At 38.2% G+C, this 15,016-nt stretch overlaps 1 protein-coding gene across 1 annotated transcript in view; it reads right to left on the bottom strand.

Annotated features, from left to right (window-relative positions):
• The window catches only part of LOC124171223, a 54,672-nt gene extending 39,656 nt beyond the window's left edge, over window positions 1-15,016 (bottom strand). The window contains exon 1 of the mRNA XM_046550365.1: window positions 14,777-15,016. Within this exon, the coding sequence (XP_046406321.1) occupies window positions 14,777-15,016 (240 nt within the window). The remainder of the gene's footprint in view (window positions 1-14,776) is intronic.

The following is a 15,016-nucleotide window of genomic DNA, read 5'->3' as shown; positions in this document are numbered from 1 at the left end:
GTATTAAATGGCATTAGATATACCTCAGTCAGCGTGGAGAATATTTCCCTCTTAATTTTAGGAAACCTTTTTTCGGTATACCGGTGCGGGAAGTAGTAAAATACTCCAGCGAAATAATTTACCCTTTGTACGAATTCCTATAGTAATTTACGAATATAATATTCATTAACCTAATAATTCATATAATACATTTTGTACTCTTCTACGAATTGTAAAGCGAAGTAACCTTGAGAAGTGTTTCTCCATGCAGGCATTTAGAATTAAATAAATAGATGGAATTGTCGTTCACCGAAGTCATCGGCTTCAATAAAGGCGCTAACTTAATATCAATTTTGAGTTTTCCGAACCGGAAATTGCGTCCTGTATGAACACGATTGGGACACATGGAAAAGTTAAGTCCAATAAATGAAACGGATATTGAATTCATTCTGAAAATGGTGGTAATGAAAATTTTCCCAAGATTTAAAAGGCTGTCCCAACTCTAGAGTCCAACAAAATGAAATTATCTGCTATTGCTAATGAATATAATTTAATTTTTAGCACAGTGAATTGTGCGTTGCAGCAACTGATGGGTGGAATTTAAATACAATATGACCGAGAGTTTATTTAAACGAGAATGCGATGCCATTAATGCCATCCTTAATAGTTTATTCCATTAGTTAGGATTTGATAGGAATCAATTCGTAGGATAATAGGACAAGTTATCACCGGGAGACAGAGAGCAACGTGAAGGAGAGGCTGAGGAAATGTAGCTAAAGAGTTCTATAAGGGAAAATGATAATTACAGTTCTATAGGCAAAACGTAATTATACCGTGATGCGGAGTTAAAACCTTAAAAGTGTGTGCGCAATGATGTGTCTCTTTTGAGAGAAAAACTTTTCTCGTACTGGAATAAAGTGCAATGCCTGACTAAAATCACAAATATCCTATTTTGTATCTCACTGTATACATCATTTGTATTGTAGTACGTTCCACCAAGATTCGTTTCCGATATCCATGCCTCTACCTCCCCATGTAAATAGCGAAGTCATCAGATACCTTTCTAGTAACCGAAATTCGACTGATGGAAATTACGTGAATTAATACGGATTGGAACGGTAAACTGTCTGATAACCACATCAGGATATCATGATTCTCATTCAGTTCAGCGGAAACTCATTATATAAGCTGTTTTATTTTGCGAAAATGCCATATCATCATTATCCTACTTCGTCACTGAAGCCAATAATGAACCACTTACTTGGTAGCAGATAAGTAACGGCGTTCAAACCTTTAATCCGCCGTGATGATACCTTGCAGCTCGAGCCCTGTAACACTATCCCCCCTTCGATTTCATGACACTAAACTCTGTCTAAAACGGCTGTGGTTGAATCTTCCACGCGGGACTTAATGACCCAATGCATATCTCTTATATTGTCTCCTTCAATTCGAGGTATTTGGGCAATACTCAAGGAGGTTGTACATATATATTTAAAACCTCCTTGGTAATACTACATGGTGAAATTTTTGATTACTCAGGAAAATTGAATCGAAAACCTCGCAGTACTACTAGTGACAACACTTGTTTCCCCTTTCCCATTTTGAAATTGAAGTTGAAACGGAAAATTGGATAAGACCATAGATTCGTGGTCATGAAATACCCTTGTATAACGAAACGAATATATTGAAGACACGATAACCAAACGTACCATTTGTCTGATTTTTTTCAAATTTTCATCTTGAAAATATTTTATGGTGCTTAAATTGTTTTCACATACTTTGCCAAATTTCCTGCTTAACAGAAGGGGATATCTTAAGAATGAACATATTTAATGCAAAAGCAAGTTCCTGGCACGGTTTCGGGGAACTCGGGTTTCGTAACCCGGTCAAGAAAAATATTTTTTCCGTAGCAGAATTTTTCACTCAGCTGCATTTTCAGATTACTCAGTAAATGAACATAAGATATACTGGTCCGTAGTCATACCTAAACAATCTCTGATTTTTTTATCATGGCGGACATAATTGGAATTTTTTTGGAAGTGCCTTCTACAAGAGCACGTACTCTTTTACGCTTACTGCTTTAACTGAGCCAAATCCTCTCGGTAGTACACTAACGAGAGTTCCCTTTATGATTGCGAGGCATTTTCTAGAAGTTTAAAAGAATCTGTGATTGATCCCTTGGAAAAAAAATCGCAATGACGCCACTGAGATTATAAAAACCGATAATTACCAAAACCAACCAAATGACTTAAAGGAGTTAAAAATACTGCGCTTAGTTTCGATGTGATAGGAACAAATAGTAAATTTTCAATTTGCACAGTTTAACGTTAATCACCATTTTCGTCGGGATTTTTCTCGTATTGTATACGTAATACTCTCCCTTTGACATAAAATAAAATTGCGAGTGCTATATTCTATAGCTTGAATATATGGAAAAATGAATTCTGTATTTTAATGGTGTCAATACTTTCCAAGAATAACTTTTCCCTCCTTAAGGTCGTTATTTAATACCGAGGATATTACTCCTCTCTGATATTACTTAAATTTAAATACCCTCAATTTAAGTATAATTATATATTCGACATCAATGCATCTATTTGATTGTTGTCTTGTTATATTGTATGCATGGCGATAAAGTAAATTGAATTTAGCGCATTAGTAAGTAAGTATAAGAAAATGAAGTTTTAAATTGTTTTTTACCGCATTACTGTGATGTGCTGTTTCCATGTTCGAGCGCAATGCGGCTGTTGTGTGCTAAATGAGTATTCCCCAACAATATATTATAAATTCGCGGGCACTCGCATTAAACTGTTTTATTTTCGGAATATCGAATGGAAAGGAATAGGGGTTGACGTAGAATTATCTACCATCTGCATTTTCAATTATTTCATACTAATTTCCCTCACTAAATTGAGATTTAGTAGTTAGGGAGTCAATACGCTTTTAATCGCACACAAAAAGAAAACCTTACAATTTATGTAATAATTTTACCATAACATATACATATGTACAATATGTTGGTTCGAGCATGCCCTTTCCGTTCCTAATGACTGATTTCGAATTCCTGGTCCGAATTTCCAGTGGTAACCGACCTACCATCCTACCGGACTTCTTACTGGCTGAGGGCGAGGAGCTAGTTTCTCTGCGCCTTTTATGCAATTCTAACAAAATCCCACCTGACTATATTGCCAATCTGAATGTAATATGAGGTAGGAGGCACCTATCTCGAAGATCCAGCCTAAGACGAAAAATGTAAAGTCAACACACTCATGTATGAAATATTAGCGTGTTTATAATTGAGGGAAAATAAAGTGAACCCTTTTTAACACGGGTAAGAACTCAAAAGTCACAAGCACCTGGGCATTTATGACGCGAAAACAATTACGTGTATTTAATCCAGAAATGTAACTGCGGGAGGCAAAGCAATCCAAGTTGCAGAGGAATGGGTGCAGTCAACGAATTGCCCGCTCAACCTCTTCTCTCCCTTAATTGAGTCTTTGAAATGTTAATTTCTTGGTGTTGTGTGCGGTTATTGTAGTTTGGAGGAATTATAATGGCATTTCATTCATGAATCTGCTTTTATGTAAAATAGAGCGAAGAGGTCCGTTTAAAGTCATTCATTTGTGATTAGTATGCACAATAGACCTTTCAAATGTTTCATATTTAATGCTAGTGCTATAGCTTGAATATCTTAAAAACCGTCCTTTTGGACATTGATCTCGGGTGCATAAAAATAATCATTTAAATGTAATTTTATTTAAATTTTAATCAAAACTACCAATCTCTAAAGATTTGAACCCCGCCATCATCAGCCATGACTCTCTTGAGCAAGATTAAATGGAAATACGTTTTTAATTACTCAGCCTGACAAATAAATTCCAGGATTCAGTAATCAAGAACTCAGCACGAATTCATATAGCAATATAATTTTTATATACCGCTTATGTACCTTGAGTGCTTTGCAATGGCCTAGGTTTTGTAATACCAAGATTTGCATCGATCAGTATCCACGGTTAATCTACCTTGGTGTGTATTTTTCTCATACGTGAGTCGTGTGTTTTTCGTGTAATTTCTGTTACTTTCGTGTCACTTACGTGTTACGTGATCCTTCCTTTCCTGGTTCTCGGAGATTTTAATTTATTGGCCTGTTGCGAGATAAATAAAAGGGTGTACATTGAATTTCAATTTGGGGAAGGTGACTTTTTGCATTTCTGCGGTGAAGTTGAGGAGTTCACATAGAATTTATTATTTGTGCGTCATATATCTCCCGTTTCACTCATCGGAAAGTGCACAAAGACAATAAATAACGTATAATTGCAGCCATAAGTCACCAATTGAATTGAAAAACATTTGAAATGGAACTGGTTTCTCTGTAGGATTTTCCAGAGTTCAAATGAAAAATTGTGCTACATTTCTGCAAATTGTAGTCGTAGAAAGAGTATTTGAGCAGGTTATAAGCTATATTTGGATTTAATCATTTTTCAATTTATGCCTTATAAAATGGAGCGAAACTCGTACGTATTTTCTTTTGGAAGAAGAGTCTGGGGAGGAGTGTTTTCATGGTAATCATCAACCATGCTTCATAGCCGTAAGCACTAAAGATGATGAACGAGACCCTAAGGGCCTCTGAGTCTCACATTTAGAGCGAGCCAAGAGGACTTGCGGTTGTAGAAGTTCTGACCTAGTAAAGAAACATTACCCAGGTTACCCTAAAAAATCAATAAAATGTATCGTAGATGTTTTATCTTCTGTCGCCTCAAATTTCTGGAGAGCTACCACAGTTCTAGAGCTCCCCTAATTCATTGTACTGATCTAATTATCGGTCTGATTTTCTCCCATGACGCCCACTCATTTTCCTCATTTATAATAAAATGAGTGTAAGAATTTGTTCACGTCAGAAGGGATTTACAGCCCAGAGGCCAGGAGTGGAACAGTTTCAAAGCAAAAATAGGCAAGCTTCCCTTACCTTAAGTCATGAACTTTCGTCGCCTTCTACATAGCCTCATATGATAATTGACCCAGATAATTGAAAGAAACGATAGGATCTTTTTTCTTAATCTTCTGATGACATAGCTAGCATGTAATATTATTTTTTCTGTGAATTTTTCATGCGACATAGCCAGAAAACACTGCTTAATGCCTTGAAAGTTTCACAAGATTCTTTCACTTTGATGTTTCACCATTGAGAGGAAATGGTCGCGGAAACACCTCTGAGAGGGGACATAAGTTTCTCATTTTGTTTTGAAAATTACTTAATTTTAATTCATTATTTTTTATGGCTGATCACTTAACTTTTATGTCGATGTTACTCCATTTACGTATTTTATCGTAAATGAACAGAAACTGCTTTTATTGCTGCTACTGCTATTATTTCTTTAAAAAACTCCCTGATAAAATCCTAGAAATTTTCTTATTGTTACTAGATTTTTCACTTCCTTATTTGTTTATGTGATATTAGAACCGTATTTGGCCTCTTGAAGCTCTCGCATAGAGCTGTCGTAGATCAAAACTGTTAGTACTCTAGCCGTGAATGAGATAGATCACTGAGTAATAATATATAATTATTTGGAAGGCACCAAGGACAAAAAGTTGAGTGTAATAAACAGTTGAAATAGCAAGGCTGCTGGTTTTATTTAGGGAATCTGTGGCAATTGAGACGAAAAGAACCTTACTTCTTCCTCTCTCAGTTTATCTCAAATGAACAGAAACTGCTCTCTTTTATTTCTAGAAAGTTAAAAAAACTCGCTCTTCTCTGTGTTGAAAAGCATGACATACTGTGAAGATATTGAGTATTTTTTGCTAGTTTGGTCTGAATCAATCAAGAAAACTTAGATTAAAGATTAAGTACCTCATCAATAGCGGCTTCCTTGTCCAGCCTTTCATATCTCTGCTATGAAGTCTGTGCAACCTTTTTTCAATTCGTGATCCTTGTGCTTTTTGGTGACAAGAAATCTCTCTAACTATCATCCCATGTATTTTTAAAGGTTACTTATTTTGAGATATGTGCATATTCGAGGGAAGTTTCTGCGCAAATGTCGTCGAAGTCTGTGTATGACGTAATCTCAATTGCTTATTAAAGCTACTGTGAAGAGACAGTGGGGTAGTGATCAATTATTCTCAAACTGCATGATTGTCTACGGCGGTTAAAATAAAATTAGTTAGATTTTAAAATTAATTAGATTTATTTAGTCTGTGAATGACGTAATCTCAATTGCTTATTAAAGCTACTGTGAAGAGACCGTGGGGTAGTGATCAATTATTCTCAAACTGCATGATTGTCTACGGCGGTTAAAATAAAATTGCTTCAGTAAAGTATTAGAGGAAGTATGTCAAACATTTCAAGAAAGCGCTTTAATTGATCAAAAAGATCTCATTTTTATACACATTTTACTTTCACCCGAAGTTATTACACATTTTTAGACTTTTAAGATGATATGCTACGAAAATCATAATGAAAAAACGATTTACTGTATTCATAGCTCGTGTTGATAAATTCTTTTAGTCTTTCCGCATGTCTTTTCTGTGGTCCTTTATTACTCGTTACCAAAATTATATGCAGTAGTAGTGTATGACAATCAAATATTTGCTCGCAATTCAAGCTCCTTCTTTAACTATTCTGCAGTGATCCGGAAACGGAGGATTTCCATTTCCAAAAATATGCATAAATGTGTTATAGAGTGTCGTCTCAGAATAGCTAGCGATGTCAAAATATGCCGCGGAATATGCACCTTTCACTTTCAAGAACGGATACACCTTCCTCTTCCCATTCCTCTTTGTCAAAAACATCCAAGTGTCACCTTCCCTATATAATGGCACTGTGGAGATGCTATTGGCACTTATTTACTTAGTCATCACTGGAGACTGGTCACTCGTCTCTCGTCAGTGGTCAGTCACAATGTAGCCGTCAGTAGGAGTCGAAGCGCCATCATCAGAAGCATCTGCACCGGGCCGCGGCGTTACAATCATTGTAATGGCCTCAAAATCGAGAGGTCACTGACAAAACATGCGGCGAAGGACAGGGCTGGTTGCAAGGCAGAGGAAGAGGCGCCGTGCAGAAGGGGAGGAGGAGCAGAAGACACCTCCCTAGAGCACTCTACCCCAGCGAGGAAGAATACACCACCTATATAGTTTACGAAAATAATATTTCTTTTTTTTTGCTTTTTTGTGTTGGAATATTCAAAGTTTTATTTTATTTTTTTGCGTACTCATCTCCCCTTTCTTCTTCTTTCTTCTCATCTTTAGTTCACCAAACGAGCGATTTATTATAGAAAATGGCAGCGAGTAACAGTCTCTGGGCGGCCGCAGATCCGTGAGGGTAGTTTTGGATTGAGGCGGATCTCCCCCGGGCGGCGGGCCATTCCAGTGGCTGGCGGACATGGAGCACGTGGGCCGATCACTGGAAATCCTACACTTCGGAAACGCGGAGGGACAACTCGACCTTCATCCGGTTTCAGTCGAGAGAAGAGGCGGAGGCGGCCCACCTCTTCGGCCGGATAGGCGACGCGCCGGATATTACCACTTATCCTTGCACCCACTGACGGTTCCACTAAATTCGGCATGTGCCGGCTGCTGCCGATGAAAAGAGAGAAACCTTTTTTGTTTTTTTTTTGGAGGTCACACAATTTTTATTCTCCTTACAAAAAGGAAAACATTAATTATAAAAAAAGATATACAAATAAAAAAAGGGAATTTTTTACAGCAATGACAGCATTTATTCAACCTAGCACTGTAACTGCTCTGCATGTGTTCTTGTCTGCTGTCCTTTCGGGAACCTAGTGGAACCCGTGCATCTTTCTCGGTGTACAAACTTTTTTCTTTCACTGCTATGTATGTGTTTATAAGGGGGGGATTCTTTAATAAAGATGTTTAAGGAAAGGGAAACCTACCTCATACGTAAATGTCTAATATGGGTAAGTAAAATGCGAACAGCCTCGTCGGAAGCTGATCGATTTCGCGAAAGGAGGGAGTATTGCAATGGTCTCAAAATCGAGAGGCCATTAGCAAAATATGCGGCGAAGGACAGGGCTGGTTGCAAGGCAAAGGGAGAGGCGCAAACGGCCCTGTTTGTCAGAATATCAGAGGGAGGATGGAGGAAGAAGGCGATGATCGGGCTGACAAATAGGAATAGAAACGGAGGCGAGAGAATAACACGCGGTATAGACCATTAGCGGGACGCTCGCGGGTCCCAACTTTTTCACAATTGAAATTCATATTTCAGCCAAAAGAATCCGTCTTCACCCCCTTGCTGGTAACCGTCTCTACGTCATTCGAGAGACGGGGGAAAACGAGTGGGAGGATATATTGAGGTTAAGCTCAAGGAATGGGCGCCTTTTTTAGTTCTTGCGTTGAGGCGATGGTCACTCTACCTAAACGGGTCTAGAATCGCGAATTCCCTCTTGCTCGTCGTGGCCCATTGCTGGGGAAATTCCTCTTCTGCTCGCTCTTCAAGTTCAAGCCACGAGTAACCCATTAGCGAATTTCGCAAAGTGCAACCCGTACTGATCTCGCAATCGGTGTCTCAGGGAATTGGGAAAATCCACGCCACCCGCTTCACGGACACTAGAGTATCTCATAGTTCGGTCCCTCCGCAGCTGTCGCCCGGTCGTCTCCAGCCACCCTCTCCTGCATCCTCGCCACCAACGCATCGCGGTTGAGAGAGAGCCCAGAGACATCAAAAGGCGGAGTTCCTTTTCTTTTATTTAAATGCAATCCATGTGCCAGTTATCAATAATTATTGATAACTGACGCCAAGGACAAGATCTCGCGTTAAATTTAATTCGGGGTCGAGTCCCGGCCTACCCCGGGGCCCTGTCCACGACAAGTCAACTTTAACTATTTTTCTCGAATTATATCTGTTTAATATGATTTTAATGGTCAACCTGCTGCATTAGATGCCTCTTATACTGTCGTCTATGAAAAATGCCATTATTGTAGAATAAAATAAAACGATAATTTTAACTTGTTGTTTTGAATATCTTATTGAATTGGATTTTTTTGAAAGATTTTAGATACATAAATTATCATTTTTCAATTTCAGATGTAATATTTTATCCCTTGTGAGAAAATTGTGAATGTATCGTGCATGTAACGTGCTTAAATATCATGTTTAAAATATCCAAAAATGTTCACTGCAATCCCTGTGACACTATGACACAATTCTATTAATTTTGTTTCACGTAACTCACTCCGTCTCCCAGATGAAAATGGGCAATGAAGCCGCTCACAATAATAATATATATTTTTTATTTTGCTTGCCACGTATTTTATTCCTCACCCTGTTTGAATATTAATTACCAATCCAGTTGGGCAATTATATAATCATCCCAAGAAACACGAGCGTTAGCAGTGGCGTAGCCAGGAATTTCGTTCGGGGGGTCCAAAACAATGACCCGGCTCACCGCCAACCCGCACACCAATGGGGAATAGTCCGCTCGCCGCTCAAGGACAGGGCTGAGCAGGGCTTTCCTTCATGATGACGCAAAGCACAAATAATAATGTTTCATCCAAATAAACAAAAATGTAGTGTTGTAGTTGTCCGGAGCTTCAAACTCTCTCAAATATGTAAGAAAGGCTAGAAAATCAACACTGAAGAGCATTAATTAAAATATATTTACAACATTTTCACATTAAGTAAATGAATAATTAACACAATAATGCTCTAAATTGCAGCAATAATCTCCTAGTATTTCCACTTCTGGCCATTTCATCGATCACTTCGTCACTGCTTATTGGGGCTGGGTAGTGAATAGATAGCAGAGCAAGTCCATTTAATCTTTCACTACCTATAGAATTTCTCAAGTAGCTTTTAATTCTCTTGAGAGATGAGGAGAATCTCTCCACCTCTTCTGTTGTGACTTGTAATGTAGCAAGCACCTACAAAAGAAAGGCTATTTCCATTTCATATCTTTTAGTTTCGACCAGAAATCAGTTAAGAATTATTTTAATTTTTGAAGTTTTATATTCCGTAAATATTTTTTTAGTATTTGTCAATATAAATAGTTTTGATTGAAATATGTTTCAATAATGTATCTAAAAGAAAACCTGTTAAAAATGTGTATCGTTAGAGCAAACAAAAGTACCAATTTTATACGCCTAATTATGTTTACAAAAATAAATAATTACCTGAAGTACAAAGTTGATAGCGGGGTAGAAGTTTTTGTCGCAGGCGTCTAGAACGGACGTGATTTTCTTGGGAAAATCAGATTCTTTTACATTCATCCATTTCATATTCCACAGCATATACTCTGCCTCGACCTCTCAATCAGACCACTGACTATCGTAGAACTGTTTCAGTGGTTTCAGTTTGTGAATATTTTTTTGTTTTGCATTCTTTGGGAGTAAAAAATCTAGAGCTTCCAGAATTTCTCTGTTTTTCCCGAACCGGTCAACCAAACTTGTAATAAATGAATCGATACAAGGTGTGAATACTGATGGACGATAATATTCCTCAGGAGTAAAGAAAGGGGGGTTGTCTCTTCGGATTTGCTTCCCCACTTGCCGGGGCACAACAATTGCTGTTTCAAAATTGCCTTGAGATATTTTTTCAGCCTTATCAAATAATGAGGAGAATTGTTTAATATCGCTGCTATCTTCATTTTCGGTCCGGCTACGCAAATACTTTAGTCGTTCGACCGTGTCATCAGCAAATTTAAGGGCAGATGAAATGTCACTTTCAGGTTTTTGGAGGTACTTCGAAAGAGGAAGAGTGATGCTAAATATGAATTCACACACCACCATTGCTACAAGGAAACCTCCTTTTTCAACAGAGGCTGAGAGATTGGTAGCTGAAGACGGTATAACTCTTGCAGAGTAGCAAGAAAAGCTGGAAAAACTTCAACTAATGTATTGATAGAATCTTGTCTTTCGATGAATCTTGTGTCACACAGGCAGAGGAGGCGTGATTTTTGAGAGTCTGGTACAAGATTCTCAATGTGTCTTTTTAAAATATCACCACTTTGAGTATTATTTTTCATCATATTGACCACTTCATTTATAGTTCCAAAACATTTCCGTATGTAAGGGATGTCTAAGGAGTTGCTCAAAACCAAATTCAGACGGTGTGCAACACGGTGCACATAAATAGCATTGGGATGTGATTCGCGAAATTTTTTATGTACGCCACGCAAATATGACCACTAAACGTTGAAAAACCGTCGTACCCTTGACCAATGACTTATCCATGCTGAGACCTACCCTTGCACAAATGATTAGAATAGATTCGTAAATGCTTTCAGAAGACAAATCAGTTATGTGGGTAAATGCACTGAAGTCTTCTTTCAGGATAAGTTTACTTTCATTCGAGATGTGTCGAATGCAATGCGAAAACTGCTCTTTTCCAGACACATTAAGTGTTTCATCTCCTAAAATGGAAAAAACAATCTGCATTGTTTACAGATTGAACAACTTTTTTCTGCATAAGTTTTCCACAAATGTCAATAACTTCATTATGTACTTCAGGGCTAATATAGGTTGCATTTCGTGCACAATTAAAAACGTGGTTTTTTTTAACTTTCGTCAGTGACTGCTCGGTATCTGAGCAAGGCTCGAAATTTGCCCTCCTTTTCTAACGGCTTTTCAGCCGTTAGTGGCTCACTGTCCCGATGTCCCCGAAGGGGTATTTCATTTTCTCCGCAGAATATAATTGTGTCAATTATAGGCTTGAGTGAAGCTCTGTTTTGTTCTTTTTCTTTCTTCTTCTGCGAATCTAACATCATTTTGATATCTTCTACTCGGCCAGAATCGACCTTCATAAAGCTTTCTGCAGCTACAGAAGAAAATTTGTGGTATTCAGAGTTACTGTGAGAGGTAAATTTATCTATTGCGTCTTTCCACTTCCTATAAGGCATAATTACTAAGGCTTCCAATTTTTGGTGTTGGCCTTTACCAGTGAACGCATTGGCAAATAACCCACAAAACTTACAACAAGTTCCATCCTTAACCTAAGAATAAGCAAGCCAATTGAACCTTTTTAGCAAGGTGCTCCGAAACTTTAATTTTTTATTATTAATGACGGTTTCTGGAAAAATATAACTCTCATCTGGATAAAATAAATCATTCAATACTTAGCTTTTCAAATCCGCAGATTTATAAAACTCTGTTTTAGAGTGAAATAACTTGTCAGAAACTATTCCTATATCTATAGAGGTTAGGCCAATGATGCTTACTTGATAATCTGTAGGCCAAATAGTATTTGACTGGTCACAAGAGGATGAACAACACGCATAGTTATATTAACAAAATGAATTAAAATATTTATATAATATTTTAGGATATGTAACAGTGGAGGGCCGCGTGGAACCAATCTAATTTGGTTCAGAATTTGGTTGTTGCTCAATGGTGAATAAAACCGATTAAAATCCATATTAATCTGTGAAAAGATGTGTTTATGTGGATTTTTAAGATAGAATAGTGGGCTAGTGATTGCGATACAATGGTTACTTAGCGACGAAATCACTCCTTAAGAGAACGTATCACTCCCTCTACCCCGATCTAATTTTGTCTTTTTTTACCTGAAATATTACTTGCTTAAATCTTGCGCTATCTTCTAGACATATCCAGTCATCCAGGGTTAACCATTGCGAGGAAAATTCTTTTGGAAATCCGAATGTTTATATTGGCTCTATCAGTGATTTCTTCAAAACATTGGAGACATTTTTGTTGTGACTAGAAAATAATTTTCGTTTTGACAAAAACGTGTATAAATTTCTTTACATGATGATAACTATGGTGAGAATAAAACGTAGCGTCGTCATCATAAAAATTTCCGAGCTATAGCTAAATAAATGCTGTAATTAAGATCACGTGCATTTCATAAACATGCCGCTACATTTGACTCGTAGGGCTTGGAAAAACATCAATTTTTAAACATTGGCTTTGAGTTACCCCACATTCTATGTGCCATCACTCGTGGACACTAATGAATGCAATCTTCGAAATCGAAAAATTTTAACAAAACATGCGAAAGCGTTTGTTTCGTGTTTTTCAATCAAAACGAAGTTTCCTTAACAACGCATCCGTTTGACCCAGTGGCGGATACAGATGGGGGGCGCGGGGGGCGCGCGCCCCTCCCTTGCCGGTCCGGCCGTATTGGCAAACATGGCAGAACCACGATTGTGACTTTTTTATATCATAAGATGGCATTGTCTTATATATGTGTATAATTACATTAATTAAAATTTTATTTTACTCTGCCTGTGACTTGATTATTTTTTATTGCGATATCGCGATAAAAAGTAAAGGCAACTTAATATATCTTTTGCGCCCCCCCCTTGAGTGTTTTCTGTATCCGCCCCTGGTTTGACCGTTCTTTTTTCCAGCCATATTTAATGCTAGCTTAACACTTATGCTATCATATTGAATTTTCTGCGAAGAGAGATGCCAATAAATGTTGAAGAGTCGACAAAAGACCTTGAAAATTTCAAAATGATAACTTGAGTTTTAAACGAGTCATACCGGACGGAGTCAGATAGGTCGAGCGGGAGAGATACGTTATCGTCAAGGATGAATGAAATCAGAATCATGAGCTGAAAGAGGATTCCTAATGCTAGATAATAGTCACCGTAATCACTTTCATGTCATATTAATAAAACCTACTCCTACGTACATAACGGTGAAGTAAAGATATCTAGTCCGGTCAGGCTAATGATTTTTTCTCTGTGAGCTTTTCGCACAATTTGTGCATAGCGGGTGACTCCCGTCAAGTTACCACCGTGGATAGTCCCGGTACACTTAAATGATACCAAGTCCAATTTTAATCGTTGAAATTCAATCCCTGGCCTTTTCGCACTTAAAGAATCTTACTCTATATGCGCGGAAATTTTCAGATTGATAACGTAAACTTTAAACAAGTGAGCCCGATTGAGTGGGAGTGATGAATCACTGTCTTTATAGTGGATTACAGATTTTCAAAAACTTTCGATGTCATCCTAAGATTTTACGGGCTGAGAGAATGGACCCTTTACAACATTTGTCTGTGCCTTAAATATGAAAGTTTTTCTTAAATATTTATGTTAATGAGAGTGTATTCTACGTGCCCTGAAAATTTCAGGACGATTGTATACAAGTTAAAAAAGTAATATAGATGATGTAAGCATTAATTAATTGAAGTGCCATTGACATAATGAGGTGGAAAATTCATATTTGCGGCGAAGTTACATGCTGACTCATTATATTCCCCGAGCTATTCAAGATGATAGCGTAAGTGTGGTTGTCTCAGGTGAGATTTTGTGGAACCATTCCATTTAGAATAAAACATCCTTTGCACGTTCCTCTTAAAAACTCAATTCGCTACAATACACGGCCCGTTTTAATGCTGTTACGTCACACTGACAATGATGTTACAACATCCAAACGCGTCTAGAAGTTTAGTTAACGAAGTTTTTAAATGGAGTCTGCAAAGGATATTTCAATCATAATATTGGTGAAAGTTTTAACACTTTCCGTGCTATGGGCGTAATATAACACCATTCGTCTTTTGACAAATCGTAGTTTGCCATTTTTTTAACAAAGTAACCTCTAAATCTAACCTCTAAACAAAGTAATTGAAAAAACTAAGGCGAAATTAAATCTTTAAAATGATTCTAAAAAAACTATTCCTCGCATCAAAGATTGGTCGCTTAGGTAAAACACAAAAGCATTGAAAATGGCCAGCATTGGGGACAGATCTATAATACTAAAGTCAGCTCGGTTAAGTGTTAAACAAGTGTGATGAAAGACGAATCAAAAGAAAACAAGTAAGATCGAGGGGGAGTGATGCGTGACTTTAAAAAAGCGCGCGGAAGTTTTAGGTGCGACTCACCGCGTCTTGGGCGCTCCACCCGAGGGGCAGCAGTTCGATGGCGGGCCAGGCGATGAGGGCGAGGGTGACAGCGAGGATGGCCGCGGGCAGCCAGGGCGGCCAGCCGGCGATGGAGCGGCGGTGGCCCAGCAGACGCCGAGCGCCCTCCAGCCGCGAGCTCTCGCCGCCCAAACACACTTGCATCGACCGCGCCTTGGCGAGCAGCGCGCCAAGGCGACGCTCCGCCTCCGCGCTCGACAT

Source organism: Ischnura elegans, chromosome X, assembly GCF_921293095.1.
Source record: "Ischnura elegans chromosome X, ioIscEleg1.1, whole genome shotgun sequence".
Classification (NCBI taxonomy): Eukaryota; Metazoa; Arthropoda; class Insecta; order Odonata; family Coenagrionidae; genus Ischnura; species Ischnura elegans.
Note: the sequence above shows the minus strand (reverse complement) of the source record. Positions and strands in the feature narration are given on the sequence as shown.